At 46.6% G+C, this 18,538-nt stretch overlaps 2 protein-coding genes across 4 annotated transcripts in view; one reads left to right on the top strand and one right to left on the bottom strand.

Annotated features, from left to right (window-relative positions):
- Nucleotides 1–6,703: 6,703 nt before the first annotated feature.
- On the top strand, nucleotides 6,704–18,381 carry ECRG4 (ECRG4 augurin precursor). Its single transcript, XM_003909082.3, has 4 exons — nucleotides 6,704–6,886; nucleotides 12,860–12,907; nucleotides 14,841–14,998; nucleotides 17,981–18,381. Exons 1-4 carry the CDS (start codon nucleotides 6,808–6,810, stop codon nucleotides 18,140–18,142), a joined length of 447 nt encoding a protein of 148 aa, XP_003909131.1. The 5' UTR covers nucleotides 6,704–6,807; the 3' UTR covers nucleotides 18,143–18,381.
- Nucleotides 10,889–18,538, bottom strand: part of UXS1 (UDP-glucuronate decarboxylase 1) — a 120,325-nt gene continuing 112,675 nt past the window's right edge. For 2 of the 3 annotated variants that reach the window (XM_009184885.4, XM_021925153.2), the window contains one exon: nucleotides 10,889–12,359. In XM_009184885.4, coding sequence (XP_009183149.1) covers nucleotides 12,303–12,359 — 57 coding nt within the window. In that variant the 3' untranslated portion in view covers nucleotides 10,889–12,302. Of the gene's footprint in view, nucleotides 12,360–13,854; nucleotides 15,433–18,538 lie in introns of all 3 variants that reach the window. The other variant, XR_004178353.1, reaches the window with a different exon arrangement.

Below are 18,538 nucleotides of genomic sequence, written 5' to 3'. Positions count from 1 at the left end.
AATGATTCTCCAAGACCGTCAGGAGCAGTGTGTCTACGAGAACTCTTTCCCACTACTTGGGGGATTGAAGATACCTGTCAAAGCTGAAGGGACTGGTTTGGTCATTTGACAGACAAGAAATTACTTAGCTGACCCCTGTGGGGTCTTTTTTTCTCTGCCTGCTCCCCTGGTGCCAGGTTGCAGGCTGATCTTGCCCGGTTCCTGGCTAATCAGACTGCAGGCTGGTGAATCATGGGACCCATCTTTGATAGCAGGCATCTGGCTTTTGGTCTTGGGTGTCCAAAGGCTGATGCCCACCACCCATGGAGCTATAAGCTCCTGTCGTGAACCTATGATTTGTGTCCAGTTGGTTGAGTGCTGCTCTGAGTTTTAGATGAAGGAGTCCACCGTGGGCCTCTACCCCACAAGGCAAAGGAAATCAGGAAATGTATGTGGGAAGTGTCTTAATGAGGCAATCTGTGCCATTCTTCAATCATGCCTGGCTGGATAATGTCTTCCTAGTCTCATCAGATTTTCAGTACCTTTTTAGTTAAAATGCTGAAACTTAAAGTTTGAAAGAGACTAGAAACTGGCCTCATTCAATGTGTTAATCTGTTTGAATAGTGTCATCTCATTTGACCAGAGGACCCTTACAGATGCGGTGGCCATTTATCTCACAACTTCTTTGGCTCTGTCCAGGTCCCCTGGCTGGTAATTTATGTTCATACTCACTCATGGGCCACCCCTCCCCATGAGGTCCTGGGCACAGTCACTCAGGGGCCATGTCTACCTGTGGGGTCCTGGGCACCTCTTTGCCAATCCCTCTCACAGAACCCTTCTGTGAACTACAGCCTTACATAATAAGAACTTTGTGCTTCTCAATATTTTTTTTTTAGACTGAAAGGAAACTTTCCCCCTTTCCCTGACTTTGGCTTCAGTTAGTTATTTCAAATGGCAAATGGCACAAGTTATTAAAATTCCAACATGGAAAGTTGCTTAATAAACAGGAAAGGAGTGTTGAGGACCCACCACTGAGCATGAATGCTAACCCTGTGGTTGCTGGCCCGTTGTTTAGGCAGGTTTCGGGCTGGCCTTGGGCAGGGCTCTCCCTCTGTAGTGGACCTTCCTTGTCACTGTTCCTGGCTGCTGCTGTGAGCTGTTGTTATATGTACCACATACTTTCCTAATATCAAACTTAAGAAAACAAAAGCAGGGTCATATGAAACAACCTCATTTATATATGATCTGTGTAATCATAGATCCACTTTTAGATGACATTTATTCCCTCATCAGCTAAATACAGGGTGTTTGGTTCTATGAGGTAATTCAAAAAGAGAACAAACAAATTGAGGAGCCAAAACATTAAAATCCAAGGGAGAAAAGAGAAATACGACACCCAAATACATCTAAGGTAGAATAGGAGAACATTCAGGGGAGCAGAAGGTTTTTGGGCCAGGACCACCACACTTTCTTTTGAAAAAGAAAGAAAGAAAATGTGGTCCTGGCTAGAATGGAGAAGCAGGGAAAGCCCCTGAAGGAGGTAGAATCAGAGCTTGGCCTTGAAAGGTGGGTAAATGTGGCAGATGAAGGATGTGCACAAATCCTTTGACATCCTCCTCTTAAGAAATAGAATCTATACCCCTCCTCCTGAATGCCTGTAGGTTTTGTGAACTGCTTTGACCAATAGAACACAATGGCATTGATTTGTGTCAATCACCAGGCCAAGACCTAAAGATACTGGCAGCTTCCTCTTCCTGTCTTTTGGAATATCTGATCTTGGAATACTCTCTCTGGCATCCTAAGCCATCATGCTGGAGAGGCCACAAGGCACTTTAGTTGACAATCTCAGCTGAGTCAAGCCTTCCAGCCATCCTGCCCAAGGTGCCACACAGGTGAGCGGAGCTATCTGGGACTCTCAAGTCCAGCCCATCTGCCAGCTGAGTATCATTGATGATCTCCATCGATACCACATGGAGCAGAAGAACCACTGACTTGAGCCCTTCTTAAATTCCTAATCTCCAGGATTGTGAGCATAATAAAATGGTGGTTGTTCTCTAAGCCTCTAAATCTGGGGTCAATTTTGAAGCAGTGATTGGTAACCGGAACAGTAGGGTTTTGAGTAACAGAGATAAGGGCCCAAAGGCATCCCAGAGACTGGGAATGTTGTAGGTAAAGCTATGAACCTATGAAGATGCAGATAATAGATACACGTATTTTGAGTTTTGGGGAGATTAGGAAAACTATAGGAAGCATAAGAAAAGAAAATCACTGCTGTACATGTTTAAGGGCTAAATAGAGAGTCTGAAGGTCTCTGTATATGTTATGTATTCTTACATATGTATAGTTAATGAAGTGCCACTAAGAGTCTATATTTTAAGTTTTTATTATAAAAATGTATAAAGATGTACAAACAGAGAACAGCGTAATAATCCCCTGTTGTCTCAGTCTGTTTGGGCTGCTATAACAAAATACCATGACCAGGTGCCTTATAAACAACAGAAAAGGATTTCCCACAATTGTGGAGACTGGAAATCCAAGATGGAGGCACCAGCAGATTTGGTGTCAGGTGGGGGCTCACTTCCTGGTTCATAGATGGCGCCTTCTCACTGTGTTCTCACATGTTGGAAGGAAAGAGGGAGCTCACTAGGGGACCCTTTTTAAAGGGTACTAATCCCATTCATGAAGGCTCTGCCCTCATGACCCTATCACCTCCTAAAGACCCCACCTCTAATACCATTACCTTGGGGGCACGGGTTTCAACAGATAAATTTTGGGAGGACAGAAACATTCAGACCATAGCTCCCGAACATATAATAATTGGGAGTCAAGGACTGTGTAAGTGATTTCCTGGCAAAAGAATGATCTCTGTTTGCCAATCTTTCTCCTGAACTATTTTAAGTGAAATCCCATCCCTTGTATCATTTTACCCATAAATACTTCAGTATATAGTTCTAACAGACAGGGCTTTAAAATTGCAAATACAGTACCATTTTCACACCTAAAACATTTAGCAATGTTAAAATGAAGCCCACTCGGCTGTCGAATCTCTCTTACTGCTGGCTCCTCGGAAGCAGAGTCAAGCTGGACATGACCCTGCTGTGGTTGGTCCCTCTGAGGCCTTTCATAATCAAAGGCAGCTCCGTCTTAGATGTTCCCCACTTTCCCCAGTGTGCATTCAGCTCATGGCACACTCACAGGGTGGTGGCACTTCCTACAGTCCTCTATCCGCTATGGCCAGGTATCTGTGAACTGGAAGCCACAGAGGGAGGACCACTGAGGCCCCTGAGGCACGTGGAGGAAGGGGATGCTGTGTCTGGACTGTGTTTGAGAAGGTCAGTCTGACAATGTGTGACAACGATATATGGAATGGATTGGGGTCATCCACAATGAGAGCTCCTGGCCAAGGGAAGGAGGAGCAGAGAGGTATAAGAGCACTGGGTGGGGAGCTCAGAGGCCAGAGGGAGTTTGGTACTGAAAATAATTTCTAACATTTGTTGAGTGCTCACTGTGTACCAGGCTCTATGCGTGTGATCCCTTACCCCAGTGTGACAGATAATATTGCCCCCATATTACCTCTGGCCTAGAGAGGACAGGTGATCTAATTACACAGTTTGTGCATAATGCAGAAAGAACTGGAACCCAAAGCCTGTGTCCTTAGCTACTGCCACATGGCAGAAACGAAGGCCCTGGGGTTCATTTGGTATATGGTATATCAAGGGAGAGAAAATGTGTATTATTAAACTGAGTGAGGCCGGGGAGAGACTTTGGGAAGCTGGTGAGTTTCGGTGGAGAGCTGAATGAGCTGAGTTATTCAAAGTGCGGTCTGAGGACCACTGATATCAGCATCCTCTAGGAGCCAATAAAAACAAAATGGAGACATCTGGGCCCCACCCAAGACCTACAAAATTCCAGGGATGTGATCCAGCAATCCGCACTAACAAGTCCCTTGGGATTTTCAGACTAAGTTTGAGAAACACTAGAATGAAAAATCAGACCAGACTTAGCAGAGGGAGAAAGGAGGGTCTTGCACATGAAAGGGATGACAAATTTAAGTGACTGGTAAGAAAAGGACCTTTGATAGTGTCTCGAATGTAGTTAGCATTTTGTAAGTGCTACAAACGGAATTTTTGTGTCTCCCCTAAATTCATACATTAAATCCTAATTCCTAAAGTGAGGGGTTGGGAGGTGGGGCCTTTGGGAGATGATCAGGTAAAGAGGATGGATCCCTCATGAGTAGGATTAGTGACCTCATAAAAGAGCCTCAGCGAGCTCCCTCACCCCTTCTACCATATGAGGACACAGCAAGAAGGTGCCATCTAGGAAGCAGGAAGCAGGACCTGACCAGACACCAAATCTGCTAGGGCCTAAGTCTTGGATTTCCAGCCTCCAGAACTGTGTGAAATCCATTTCTGTTGTTTATAAGCTACCCAGTTTATGGTATTTTGTTTAGCGGCCCAAATGGACTAAGATAATAAGTAAATATCGTTGAACAAATAGACAGATGAAAAGGAACTTAGATATCAGCGTAAGAACTGACATAGTGTCTCCAGGCTGAACACATGAGTTCAGCGGCCCCTCTGAAGGCAGAGTGAGAGGCTCCATGCTACAGAACCCTCTTTGATCATACCCCGATTAAGTGAAGATGGTTTTTTTTTTTGAGATAGTGTCTCTTTTTGTCACCCAGGCTGGAGTGCAGTGGCACGATCTCGGCTCACTGCAACCTCCGCCTCCTGGGTTCAAGTGATTATCCTGCCTCAGCCTCCCAAGTAGCTGGGACTACAGGCATGCGCCACCATGCCTCGCTAATTTTTGTATTTTTGTAGAGAGGGGGTTTCACCATGTTGGCCAGGCTGGTCTCGAACTCCTGACCTCAAGTGATCTGCCCTCCTCCGCCTCCCAAAGTTCTGGAATTACAGGCGTGAACCACCATGACCCCCCTTAAGTGAAGAGAATTTGAATGTCATATTAGAAGCAGATATTGGTAGCAATTTGGGGTAAGGGGGGGATGATCTCCACAAGATAAATAAGAGATTATAGCCATTATGTTTAAGGTATGTTCTAAACCAATCCAAACAGAACATTGGCTTTTCATGTGCTTTGATTTTTCTTTGTAATGATACATTTCTTGTCCTCAGGCAAAAGTAAATACATGCCTAGTTACTTTTAAAACTCCTATCCCCTATTCTACAGTTTCCTCAAGGGTTTAGAAGCACTTCTCCAAGATAACTTGATGTGTAACATTATCCTTCTGATTCTCTCTGACACCCTGGGCTGTATCACTATTTAACTCTCAGACCCACTTAGCACTTTTTTCTGTGGTCGGCCACCATCTGCCTTTACTAGCTCAGTGTTAGAAGACTTCTTTCTCCTTCCTGCTGGAGAAATTCAGCTGTATTGCATGGAGAGCTAATTATGTGGAGGGACAGTAAGCACTTACCACTGGAAGGTATATTAAAAAAAAACCGACTGGGTGCGGTGGCTCATACCTGTAAGTAATCCCAACACTTTGGGAGGCCGAGGCCGGTGAATCACCTGAGGTCAGGAGTTCAAGACCAGCCTGGCCAACATGGTGAAATCCCTTTTCTACCAAAAATACAAAATTAGCCGGGTCTCCTCGGGCATGCCTGTAATCCCAGCTACTCAGGAGGCTGAGGCAGGAGAATCGCTTGAACCCAGGAGGTGGAGGTTGTACTGAGTGAGATCAGGTCACTGCACTCCAGCCTGGGCAACAAGAGTGAAACTCCATCTCGGCGGGGCGGGGAGGGGGGGTGGGGGGGAAGGGGAGGGAGTGAGAACCTTGGTGAAGGAAAGAGGTAATCAGCTCAGTTCAGGGCGGATCTGGGAAGACAGGAGAGGTAATCTCACATCACCATCCTTTTGTAGCCCAGGCCTGGAAAGAAGAATTAGGTGACCCGTTCAGAGTCCGTTGGGATAAAGTTGTTCTAGTTTTTGTTCACTACCCCGCCTTTTACGTGTCCTCTACGTTTGAACAGGCCCGTTACTGGGATGCAGTTCTGCCTTTCCCTTGGGCCTCACCTTAACATTGCTGAAGTGTGCCGGGATTACAGAGCGGGCAACGGGAAGCAGTGGTTTTGTTCACAGCTGCAGGGCACCAGGTTCCTGGTTTCTCAAAGGCTTTTCTATTGGAAAAGTTTGGGTGAGACGATTTCCTAGACTGCAGCTCTGAACCCAGACTGTGGAGTCTTTCAAAATATCGCAAAAAACAGCCCCGCCTAAGGCATCCTTAAGAGCAGCTCTGAACTAAGGAAATTCCAAAGCTCACTTTACAAACCAGGCAGAAGCAAGGCCCCCAAGCAGTGGGGGGAGGGAGATGGGGAAGGAAGGGGCGAGGAGTAAGGGGAACAGTGGCACAGCTGGGGCGGACGGAGAAAGTGGTGGAGCCAAGGATAGACCTCAGCGCTGGGATCCGGCAAGTCCTCCCTCTGGATGGCCAGGGGGCCTCGTCCCTTCTACCGATGCCTTCTGCCCTTCCCTGGGTCTCCGGAACCCAGCTTGTCCTCACCGCTTTCGCTGCGGGCAGCGCTGGCCACGCGGCGCCCAGCCGCTGGCGGTTCTCCGTGGCCGAGCATCCCTGGCCTTGGAGCCCAGGCACTGCGTTCCATTTGGGGCAGGGGCGGGAGAGCGCTGGGCGCAGCCGCTTGGCCCTCAGCCGTTTGGCGCGGCGCCCACCCGCTAGGTCCCGCCCCGGCAGCGACGCAGGGATAACCCGCGGCCGCGCCTGCGAGCTCGCACCCCTCTCCCGCGCCCAGTCCTCCAGCGCAGCGGCTCGAAGTGCGCCCCTCGCCCTCCTGCTCGGGCCCTGCTGCCATGGCCGCCTCCTCCGCGCGGCCCGCTGTCCTGGCCCTGACCGGGCTGGCGCTGCTCCTGCTCCTGTGCTGGGGCCCAGGTGAGCGGGGCAATGCCAGGCTGATTGATAGCGGCACCAAGGGTTAGCCCCGCGTGGGGCTTCCAGGGTGCCCGGGGAGAGCGATCGGTGATGGGGCGGCGGCGCAGGGACCCATCCTTAGCGTAGGCAGGGCCAAGGGGGTGGTAGGGGACCGGGTCCAGGGTTTTGCACTCGCACGAGTGCGAAGTTGTGCGCTTGTGCGGGTGGAGGGAGTACCTGGGTCAAGGGGAGGGTCTCAGATCTCCCGGGCAACCTTGGTAAAGGAGGGCCAGGCATCCGAAGGGTGGGCAAGTTGTGTTTCGAGGCTTAACGTAAGGGGCAAAGGGGTTGTGGGGGTTTTACGCAGCTGGTAACCCAGAGGAGGCAAATAGCACCATCACCGCGATTCCCTTCCAGGCAGTCGCTTGGTAACAGAGTTGACTTGTGCTTCCCCGCTGGGTCAAGTTGCAATTTGCAAAGCTGGGCGCAGGCCTCACACCCTAGAGAGGGGAAAGGCTCTTAAAGGAGTAATGCTTACTTTTTTCTGCTTCGCGGAGCTCCCAGCGAATCGGTTGAAAACTCTGAAAATTCCCCGCTCGCTCTCTGTAAAACATGCATTCACAGGCAACCCAAATGATGGGTACTCCGACATCTGACCGCTGGGCTCCACAGGCCCCACTTTAGGAACCATAATCTGAAACTGTGGTTTGTCCTGAGTTACCACCTTCAGTGGGTAGGAGGAGCCTTTATGGTTCACAAGTGGCCTCAGGTACACATGACTGCCTTTGAAGCTTACATCTTGGGGAAGCAGGCATTGTGACCTCAGAGTTACTGGTATGTGAACTGACTTGCCCAAGAGCCTGAGACTGGCTCTGTCCCACTGCAAAGCAGCTGGGCACTGCCTAATGTAAAAGGTAGGCTCACTCGATTGCTCAGTTTCTGTATTTTGCTCTTTCAAAACAGGTATGAAAACTAAACTCCAGGTTACAAGAGGCAGGGGACATTCAGTAGGAGCCCCGGGGTTGCAAGAACAGCAGGAGAGGTAGTGGGGTTTGTCCAGGTGGGGGGAATTACTGTTCCACATTAGAATCACAGGCGAAGCTAGTCAGTCATTTCCAACTGTATGGTTTACCTACCTCCCGCTCTTTGTTCTTGCCATTTTAAGAAGCACATCTGGGCCGGCCTTGGTGGCTCATACTTGTAATCCCAGCACTTTGGGAGGCTGAGGGGGGGCAGATCACCTGAGGTTGGGAGTTCGAAACCAGCCTGAACAACATGGGGAAACCCCATCTCTCCTAAAAATACAAAATTAGCCGGACGTGGTGGCACATACCTGTAATCCCAGCTACTCGGGAGGCTGAAGCAGGAGAATCGCTTGAACCCGGGAGGTGGAGATTGCGGTGAGCTGAGGATCGCGCCATTGCACTCCAGCCTGGGTAACAAGAGCGAAACTCCGTCGCAAAATTAAAAAAAAAAATAAAAGAAGAAGAAAAAAGCACATTGGAATAAGTCGAGTGAGCATTGGCTACAAGCCATTTATTTTCAGGACTTGTATTTTATTTAGTTTATATGTAACTCAGTGATAGAAGTCAGTTAAAATATTACCGAGCTGGGATGGGATGTAAAAGTTTTTATATAATGAAATTTTTTTTTTTTTTTTTTTTTTTTTGAGATGGAGTTTTGTTCTTGTTGCCCAGGCTGGAGTGCAATGGCATGATCTCAGCTCACCGCAACCTCTGCCTCCTGGGTTCAAGCGATTCTCCTACCTCAGCCTCCCGAGTAGCTGGAATTACAGGCATGCGCCACCACGCCCAGCTAATTTTTGTTGTTGTTGTTTTTTGTTTTTTTGTTTCTATTTTTAGTAGAGACAAGGGTTCTCCATGTTGGTCAGGCTGGTCTCGAACTCCCGACCTCAGGTGATCCACCAACTTTGGCCTCCCAAAGTGCTGGGATTACAAACGTGAACCACCATGCTCAGCCTACAATGAAAATCTTTATGTAATCCCAAAGGTGACTCTTTATACCACCTCCAAACTTTTTTTTTTTTTTTTGAGACAGGGTCTCACTTTGTTGCCCAGGCAGGAATGCAGTGGTGTGATCATAGCTTACTGCAGCCTTGATCTCCCAGGCTCAAGCAATCTTCCCACCTCAGCCTCCCAAGTAGCTGGGACTACAGGTGTGTGACACCATGCCTGGTCATTTTTTTTTTTTTTTTTTGCCTTTTTTTTTTGTGCTTTTAATTTTTAGTAGAGATGAGTCTCACTATGTAGCCCAGGTTGGTCTTGAACTCCTGGGCTCAAGTGATGCTTCTGCCTCGGCTTCCCAAAGTGCTAGGATTATAGGCTTGAACCATCACGCCCTTCCTCACTCACAAACATTTAATAAAGAAAATGACAGTGGCCCTTTCTTGATCAATATGTTAATACTAAGCACCTTCAAACGAGCATTTTGCAGCTCTGAATTTGCTGGGAGAGCTAATACTAGGCAACTGGATTGGATAAATTCAGGAGTGCTTATTATTGCAGCCTAGAATGAACAACTGATGATATTGGGTGAAAAATCCATAATACAGAAAAAAATCACAGCTGTTCTATTGTTCCTTATTCTTTTCCTCAAACAACTTTAGTGTAGTGTCCAATTATATGTACTGATATGGAGTTCGGTGTGTAGTACCTGGCACAGTAGCAACATTCATAATTCATAATTTGGGACTTATTTGTGCTTTTCAGTCTATAGCTAAGGTTTGGCAAGGCTCTCGTTTCTGGAGTAATAGTGATATACATTTGCTGCAAGAAATTGCAGCCTCATGGCAAATGCCTAAACCCAATGTCTATTTCAACATCAGACCACATTTCATTCATTAATTGTTAAGCACTTTTACAGAAGGCAAACAGATGGAGGGGCCATACTTAATTCTGTATGCACTACCCTGTGAGCTGTTAGAGATTGACAAATGTTAAGACATTAATGAATGCTATTATTAGTGCCAAGGATCGTATCTGTCTCCCTTGGCAAATATTTTCATAGATTTCTTCATTGAATATAAGCTTGGAAGAGAAGTAGAACATTTAACAGTAGTCCCACCCCCATCTAATTAGAAAATCCCCTCTACAGTAGCCTGGTCAAGTGCTCATCTTTGTTTATTTATGTTCAGATGCCTCCAGCAACTCTTAATCTCAAACCCCCCAGGCCATTCGTCCCATCTTGGGTGGCTGTCTGTCAGGGTGTTAGAAACCTTCATGCTCTAACCTATGGCCCAGTGGCCCCTCAAAGCCATTGCTCTACTCCCACAAGTTTCCTTCCTTCCTTCCTTCCTTCCTTCCTTCCTTCCTTCTTTCCTTCCTTCCTTCCTTCCTTCCTTTCTCCCTCCCTCCCCTCCCTCCCTGCCTCCTTCCTTTCTTTCTCCTTTCTTTCTCTTTCTCTTTGTCTCTCTTTCTCTCTCTTTCCCTCCTCCCTCCCTCCCTCCCTCCCTTCCTTCCTTCCTTCTTCTTTCTCTCTCTCTCTCTTTCTTTCTTTCCTCTGAGATGGAGTCTTACTCTGTCACCCAGGATGGAGTGAAGTGATGCCTGGTTCATTGCAACTTCTGTCTCCCAGGTTCAAGCGATTCTCCTGCCTCAGCCTCCCGAGTAGCTGGGACTACAGGCATGCACCACCACACTCGGCTAATTTTTGGTATTTTTAGTAGAGACGGGGTTTCACCAAGTTGACCAGGCTGGTCTCAAACTCCTGACCTCAGGTGATGTGCCTGCCGTGGTCTCCCAAAATGCTGGGGTTACAGGTGCAAGCCACTGCACTCAGCCCCACAAGTTTTATTTCTCTAGGTTAAACATCTAAATTCCTTTAATTTCTTCTCATGTAACATGTGCTTGGGACCTAGTCCTCTCTGGACACTCTCCTTTGACCACAACTCCAGTTTTTCTGTGACCTTTTTCAAGTGAGATGATGTGAACTGAACTAAATAGTAGAGGGGAGGTCTGCTCAGAGCTGTGATGGAACAGAGACAGGACAGCTACTTTCTTTTTTTAAGTATCCTTTATTGAACAGCCTAAGATTGCAATGGCTTTTTAAACAACTACATCACTGTAGACCGACCTGAGCACAGACAGCAAAAACCACTGCAGCTCTCCCACAGGCTGCTGTGCACTACGCTGATATCTTAGCTCGTCACCCAGCAGACTCCCAGCTCTCATAGGGAAGGTGCGAGGGAAATCACCACCTCTCTTCCCTGGCCCTTCAGTGTGGTCCCTAGAGATCTTATGAAGCCATTTCCATGCCATTAAACCTCGAAAAATTGGGTGGCCATGTAATTTATCATCCAAGCTAAAACACTTTTGAGAGCAAAAGGAGGCACTATCATTAATTTACAAGGACAAGAGGTATATACCAGGGCTGTCCCTGGACAGCCAGAAAGTGTGGCCACCCTACCCGTGAATTACGACGGAGACACTTAGCAGGAAATAGACTTAATAAGTTCTAGCAGGTTCTCTGTCCCATCCCAGAGGGCAGACCAGCAGGCTCCCTGGATGGCCCAATGACTCTGAAGGCAGCTAGGTAGCACTTTAATTCAAATGCTGCAGGAGGTTAGTAGGTTAGGTGGCTGCTTACGGACCATGGGTGTACTAAGTGACTTGGGCTGAGAGGCATTCGAATTCAAAATTTGTAAACACTGGGTATGCTAATAAAATGCATCCTCAGGTAGGGCAGCCAGCTTGTAACTCTTGGCTATGGATATATTTTTCTCCCCAACTCCATAGTAAATTCTTGATGCAGAGGTTCTCTTTTAAAACATTTATTTTTTCCCCCAGCTTTATTGATCAATTTATTTATTGATTCACAAACAAAGCAGAGCTTCTTAATTTTATTTGGGTCACAGACATTTTTGAGAGTCTGGCAAAAGCTATGGTTCCTATTCCCAGAAAATTTGCCTTTGCAGATGCAAACACAATTTTACATGCCTTTCCAGACCCCCTGGAGCCTGTCCATGGAAGGAGAGGCTAAGAACCCTGCTGAGAAAGTGGTCACGATTACCTCCATCCTGGGGCAGTTCCTTACACCCGAAGATGCGCTACTCACTACTTACGATGTCAGCATGTCTGCATGCAACAGTTAAGGGTCAGAGGCTTCTATAGGTCCGCAAGCCAGTGCGCTGGTGGAAGTGTGTGTTCTATCAGGCCAGACAAGGTATTTTCTATTAAAAATTATTGAGCTGATCAGAAACACTTTTAAAAGTGAATACAAATAACAGCAAGTGGTACAAATCATGCCTGATTTTAGGATGATCTGGGCAAGATACAAAACCCGGCTGCACTTTTAGAGAGTGAAGGCAAGTTCCCCAAAGTGTGGGAGCCTGACTCCCATTTCTGCCTGCCTCTGTCTTCACACGGGCGACCTCTCTGGATCCTGTCTTCTTCTTATACAAACACCAGCCACTGGATCTCTATCCCTCTAAATCCCATACGATAACATCTTGAGACCCTCTCAGTGATGGGTCAGGCTGAAAAAAAAAAAAAAAAAGAAAAAGAAAAGAAAAAAAATTTTAAAAATGAAAAATCTTGAGATCCTTAACGGATTATATCTGAAAAGACTCCATTTCCAAATAAGCTCACATTCAGGGGTTCCTGGTGGATCAGAGTTTCAGGAGGACACTATTCAACGTATTACACCATGAAGCGAAAGTTTATAGGAAGATAAGCATGACAGATGGCTGCCCCTTATAGTAAGACACAGGGCTAAAAGAACCGCATCACTCTGACTGGCACAAATCGTAATGCCCTTGGTCTGCTGTGGTCATTATCACCAGTATTAGCCATGGGCAGCCTGAATTGTTTGTCCTGCAGGACAGGGAATACAACAAGCATTAAATACTGTGATGTTACCAACTTGTCAAATCAAGCCAGGGGTCCGCAGTTCTTTTTTCCCACTCTGATTTCTGCTTTTGAGAAATTGAAGGGAGCAGTGTCACTCTGATATGGATTTCAATTTTCATTCCTTTAGGTGGCATAAGTGGAAATAAACTCAAGCTGATGCTTCAAAAACGAGAAGGTAAATATACCCCAAATGGATAAGGGATGCATTCTTAACTGGATGGAAATGAAGTGGCAATATGGAATGTGCTCACTGGAGTCTTGTATTTGGAAAATCAAAAGTGTTTACTCCTTAAAAGGTTAGCATATATGAAGGGCTTATTCTGTGGGTATGTGCTATGGCATTTTATTAGATAAATATTGCCAGTAAATGTCTGAAGGTTATTTTTCTGAAACCTGTCAGTGTGGACTCTAAAAGAAACAGTGGTACAGTTAATTGCATGCTATTTATTTTAGGACCATGAAGCACTTCAGAGATTATCTTTGGAGCACATAATCCTCAGCTGGTGGGGCAGGCGTGGAACAGCACTGTTGCAGTAGTCCGTGTCTCCCATGAGCTCGTGGGGAAGGGTTTCAAACAGGAAAGCCTTTCTTGTTATTAGCCTCTGTTTTGAAAAATGCATCTAAGATAAATGTGACGGTGGCAAAATGTCATAGAAATTGAACAGTCTGGGGGTCACAACACACAGGTTCTGGACCTGCTGTAATCAGATCAGGTGAATCAACTGTGGGGTCTTGTGAATGTCATTTTCCCTCTCCCAACTTTCATCTCTATCTGTAAAATTCAGAATCCCTTAGAAATGAAAAAGTGTGACCACACTTCTGATGTGACCATTTAGTCACTTCTTCTTTCCCTCCTAGTTTACGGGGGATTCTAGCAGGCTGACTTCCTGCCTGAAGTGGGGTCCTCAGTCGTTCTTCCCACACCCCCTAGTCGCTGCTCAGGGACCCTCCCACAGGTGGCTGGAGAACAGGCGGCCACCCTTGCAGGCAAGGAGTTCCTTGGGGGCGTTCCCAGCATCTTTCCCTGGGTTTCCAGCCACCCATGAAGCCCTGGCCCACCCCCAATCTCTGAAGCGGCTCAGAGTGTCCCCTCCCTGTGTTGTGTGGTGGTGAGAGCCTCACCTCACCGATGTCCAGGGATGAACACCGCCCTCACAGAACCAGCTTGTTATAGGTGAGCAAGTTGCTGAGGCAGTCACAACTCCTAGGTGTGCATCCCGCAGCCTTGTCTCGGTTCAAACCAAGAAACACATATTGAGCACCTACTGTATACAAAACAGTGTAACAGTCCCTGAAGGGACTGCAAACAAAAATCCCTGCTGATATTTATCCATATGACCAACAAACGCATCAACCCTGCATTTGCATGATCCTGTGCATTTTTCCTAACGTCTTTGAGAAGGACTGTCCATCCACTTTTATAGGTAAGGGGACAGGGGCTGAGAACGTGACAGCAGGGGCAGAATGCCTAATGGCACAGTGGCTTCCTCGAGCACAACCTGCAGAAGTGGTTCCGTTTCAGCAATTGAGACTGTGATGGAAAGGCGTTAGGAGCCAGCAGTATGAGGGTGCGGGTCAGTATCCTGCATCAATGGTCAGACTGTGAGGCGCAGAGAGGCATTGGCTTAAGGGAATTCTCTGTCTCAGCAGCCTGGTGTGAGAATCAGCTCTACTGTTGGGCAGGGTCTGGTCCCTGCTCACTCAGGGCTCGTCATTCCAGTTCCTTTCTCTTACATAATCTCCTGAGCCAAGCACAACCTTCTTGTGTTTGCAAATGCAATGGACAAGCCCGTGTACCTGTGTGGCACTAGATATCCAGTCTGTTTCTTGAATGATGAGCTGAATTTCATTTCTACCCTGAGGACACAGAGGTTGAAGTTTAGTCCATGCCTCTTTATATGGCTGTACCAAATAGAACTTGCCAACAGGAAGCATGGTAATGGATGCTGTGAGGCTGTGTCACATCGCCACATGCAAGTAAGAATGAAGTTGAGAGTTAAAATCTTCCTATGCATGGTGGTGGGGATGGAATGTATAACAGGGATTCACCGCCAGTGAGGAAGGAAATCATTCTTTGTGCTTTGGGGATGGGGAATTGATGATTTCAGCACCTGTTCCAACTAAGACCAAAGTGGCCGTTGATGAGAACAAAGCCAAAGAATTCCTCGGCAGCCTGAAGCGCCAGAAGCGGCAGCTGTGGGACCGGACCCGGCCCGAGGTGCAGCAGTGGTACCAGCAGTTTCTCTACATGGGCTTTGACGAAGCGGTGGGTGTTGCCTCTGGCTGCAGGCCTGGCTTCCACAGGGCAGGGTGGCACGGAGGAGGCGTGGCTTGGGGAAATAGGAAGCAGAAAATTCAGCTTTGCTGTTCGTTCCTAAAGTAAGGGCCCCATCATATGCCAAGAGTTATCAGGCACTGGATCACGTTACCTATGGTGTAAGGTCAATGGCTGGAAGTTTCCACCAGGGCACATTCAGGAGGCAGAACCCAGGGCAGTCATGAACCAAAACAGCGGGGACCTAGATTCATCGAGAATCTGACTTTCTGGGCAACCCTTTTAACTTGGCTGAACAGTTTTGCCAGGGTATCCTTAAAATAACTCACAATCCCCCAAAATCTTTTCACTTTTACCTTGAAGACTGTCAGAAACAACAGGGATGCCAGGATCTATGATGATAATGACAAGAGATGAAAAAGGACCTGTAAAGAAAGGATGGGTCTTTGTAGAGGTTTTGGGGAAAATTTGTCAATGCACTTACAGGAAAAGATGTTTTACAGTTCATGCGCCTAGATGGCACTGGTGGACGCATTCATTGAATGAAAGACAAAAGGTTTATAATCTTAGGCTCCCAGCTGGGGTGCCTGTGCAGGTGAGACGGCAGCCCATGGAAGTCATAGATGTGGCCACATGGATGTCCGTCCACGGTGACTGACCTCAGGTGATCCACCCATCTCGGTCTCCCAAAGTGTTGGGATTACAGGCGTGAGCCACCGCGCTCGTACCTGCATGTTAAACTCCCAATGCCCATTTTAATGATGGTCATCAAAGAAATGCAAATTACTGAAAGAGGAGATAGCATTTTTGTCTATCAAACAAGTAAACATGTAATTTTAGTTTTCAATGAGAACACCAGATGCCGCTGAAGATTCCAGAAAACTGTTGCTCTTACATGTGACTCACAGGAATGCGCAATTTGACAATACTCAGAGATACTTAAACGCGATTCCACCCTTGCCCCAGGAACCTCACTAGGAAGAATGTGGTCTAAGTAAAGGGCAAACTGCACAGAGATGTAAATAACAGCACCTGCCTTTTGGGTTGTTGTGAATGTGAAGTAAGTTCATACCTCTAAGTACTTAGAATCATGCTCGGCTCAGTTTGGCTATACGTGTTCAGCTATTTGCACAGAAAAAGAAAAAAAGGCAAAAAGACACTTGGGAAACAAGTAATATGTCCAATGGTTGGAAATGTGAAGGACATTATGGTATAGCCACATGATTTCATTTTATGTAGCCATTAAAAATGATCTGTCTAAGGGGTTTAGTTTTTTCTTCACCTACTGCAGTATTGTGTATACACCGTCTAAATGAATCACGTGCGCATTGTGAAAAACACTTCCAACTGCCCAGTTGGAGGTCCTGCCCATGAAAAGCCCATCTGCTCCCTGGTGGGGCTGCACAGGCCATGAGTCCTCCCTCTATGTCTCACACAGGGAGGTATGAACTTACTTCACATTCACACATGGCGGTGGGCAGAGGTTGCAGTGAACCGAGATCGCGCCACTTCACTCCACCCTAGGTGAAAGAGTGAAACTCCCTCTTAAAAAAAAAAATACATAAATAAAATAAAATGAGAGAACCCAAGAAGCAAGATTGTTTCACCGTGGCCAAGAATGTTGTATTATGGGAGAAGCAAAATTAGAGATGGAGCCAAAGAAGTCGGTGTCCTCCTTCCCAAGGCAGAGGCTGAGGTGGGCTCAGATGATTCAGACCCCAGGTACAGAGAATGGCAGCGAGAAACTGGAATCATGCTCTTTAGCCTAACACTAGCTGGCCCACTACCCACTGAGAGTGGATGACCACTGAGACCCAGAGACCACAGTCATGGGCTAGATTGGGGATTCCAGCCTCACAAAGTTCTCAAATATTAATGTTCATTGGCAGTCTTGTTAAAATAAAAACAAGTTGCTGAGACCCAAACATCAGAAAGTTCCATGCAGGAGGCATGGAGTAGCTGGTGCCTGAGAACCTGCATTTGTGATTTGGATGCAGGGGTGCATGGGCCATGCTTGGAGAAAAACTGGCCCTGCACCCCAATAGCATGACCCGTTCACCCGCCCATCTGTCATCTCCCTGCCTTTTTGCTCTCACACTAAATCTCTTGCCACATCCTGAGCATCAACACACGAGTCCTAGTCTAAATTAATCTTGCACCTTCACCACCACCAAAGAAAAATCTTCTTCTTAAAAAAAAAATGTATTAATAGCCAAGATCAGTTGCCCAAACCAAAAACCTGAGCATCATTCTACACTTCTTACTCAGCTTTAGCTTCTCTATCCCTTTTATTATCTGTAACTGTCTCTTCTCATATCTGTCACTCAGGAACAGTAGGCTTCTTGAAGGCAGAGACTCTGTTTTTGGCAGCCTTCCAGTGTCCAGCACAGGCCATGATACACAGTGCCCATCTCAAAGTGTTTGCAGAATAAATAAGTGCATCTGTGTACACTCTAACCAACAACACAGGCATAAGAGTCACCATCAAATGTACCCCCAGTTCTCTGCCCTAGCACTATAATAGGCCAGTGCAGTGGTTGATCTAACTCAGGCAACATTTATTAAGCATCTACTACATGCAATATAAAGGGCCAGGCACAGGAATGGGGTAGGAAGGTAAGACAGTGTTTGCCGCAATAAGATGTGGCCTAAGGGTCAGGCCAAGTTGTTACTGCATTTGGGCAACTGTCCATTTGATGTACAGTTTAAGTCTGGAGTATATTTAACATATATTTTATAAAAGTTTGCAAAGGTATGGGGCCTGCATTCCTTTGGAAAAAGATAGCTTTTATCAGAGTGAATACTGCTGACCGTGTTGGCCTCTGAGCACAAGAATACGATAACAGGGAGTTACTAAGGGTTGTTAATCACTGAAGAAAAACCACCATGGTGAAAGCCCATAGGTAAGATTAGGTCTTAGGGGACTGTGTGCCCTTAAATCCGTTCTCTATCATTCTCTCTCTTTTCCTCCAGAAATTTGAAGATGACATCACCTATTGGCTTAACAGAGACCGAAATGGACATGAGTACTATGGCGATTACTACCAACGTCACTATGATGAAGACTCTGCAATTGGTGCCCGGAGCCCCTACAGCTTTAGGCACGGAGCCAGTGTCAACTACGACGATTACTAACCATGACTTGCTACACGCTGTACGAGAAGCAAATAGCGGTTCTCTTCATGTATCTCCTAATGCCTTACACTACTTGGTTTCTGATTTGTTCTATTTCAGCAGATCTTTTCTACCTACTTTGTGTGATCAAAAAAGAAGAGTTAAAACAACACATGTAAATGCCTTTTGATATTTCATGGGAATGCCTAACAATGCATCTCATTTAAAAATAGAAATAAAGCATTTTGTTAAAAAGAAAAGTCTCAGAAGTCATTTGGGTGCAAATTAAGCTGGTGACATTTCTCGTTCCCTTGATATTTTGAAGGTGCATCTGAGAGGCACCTCTCCGTTATCACCCTGAGATTCCTCACCGCCACCCAGGCAGACCATGGGACTGAGCGAAAGGTCTTCAGTTTG

This window comes from Papio anubis, chromosome 14 (assembly GCF_008728515.1).
Source record: "Papio anubis isolate 15944 chromosome 14, Panubis1.0, whole genome shotgun sequence".
NCBI lineage: Eukaryota > Metazoa > Chordata > Mammalia > Primates > Cercopithecidae > Papio > Papio anubis.
Note: the sequence above shows the minus strand (reverse complement) of the source record. Positions and strands in the feature narration are given on the sequence as shown.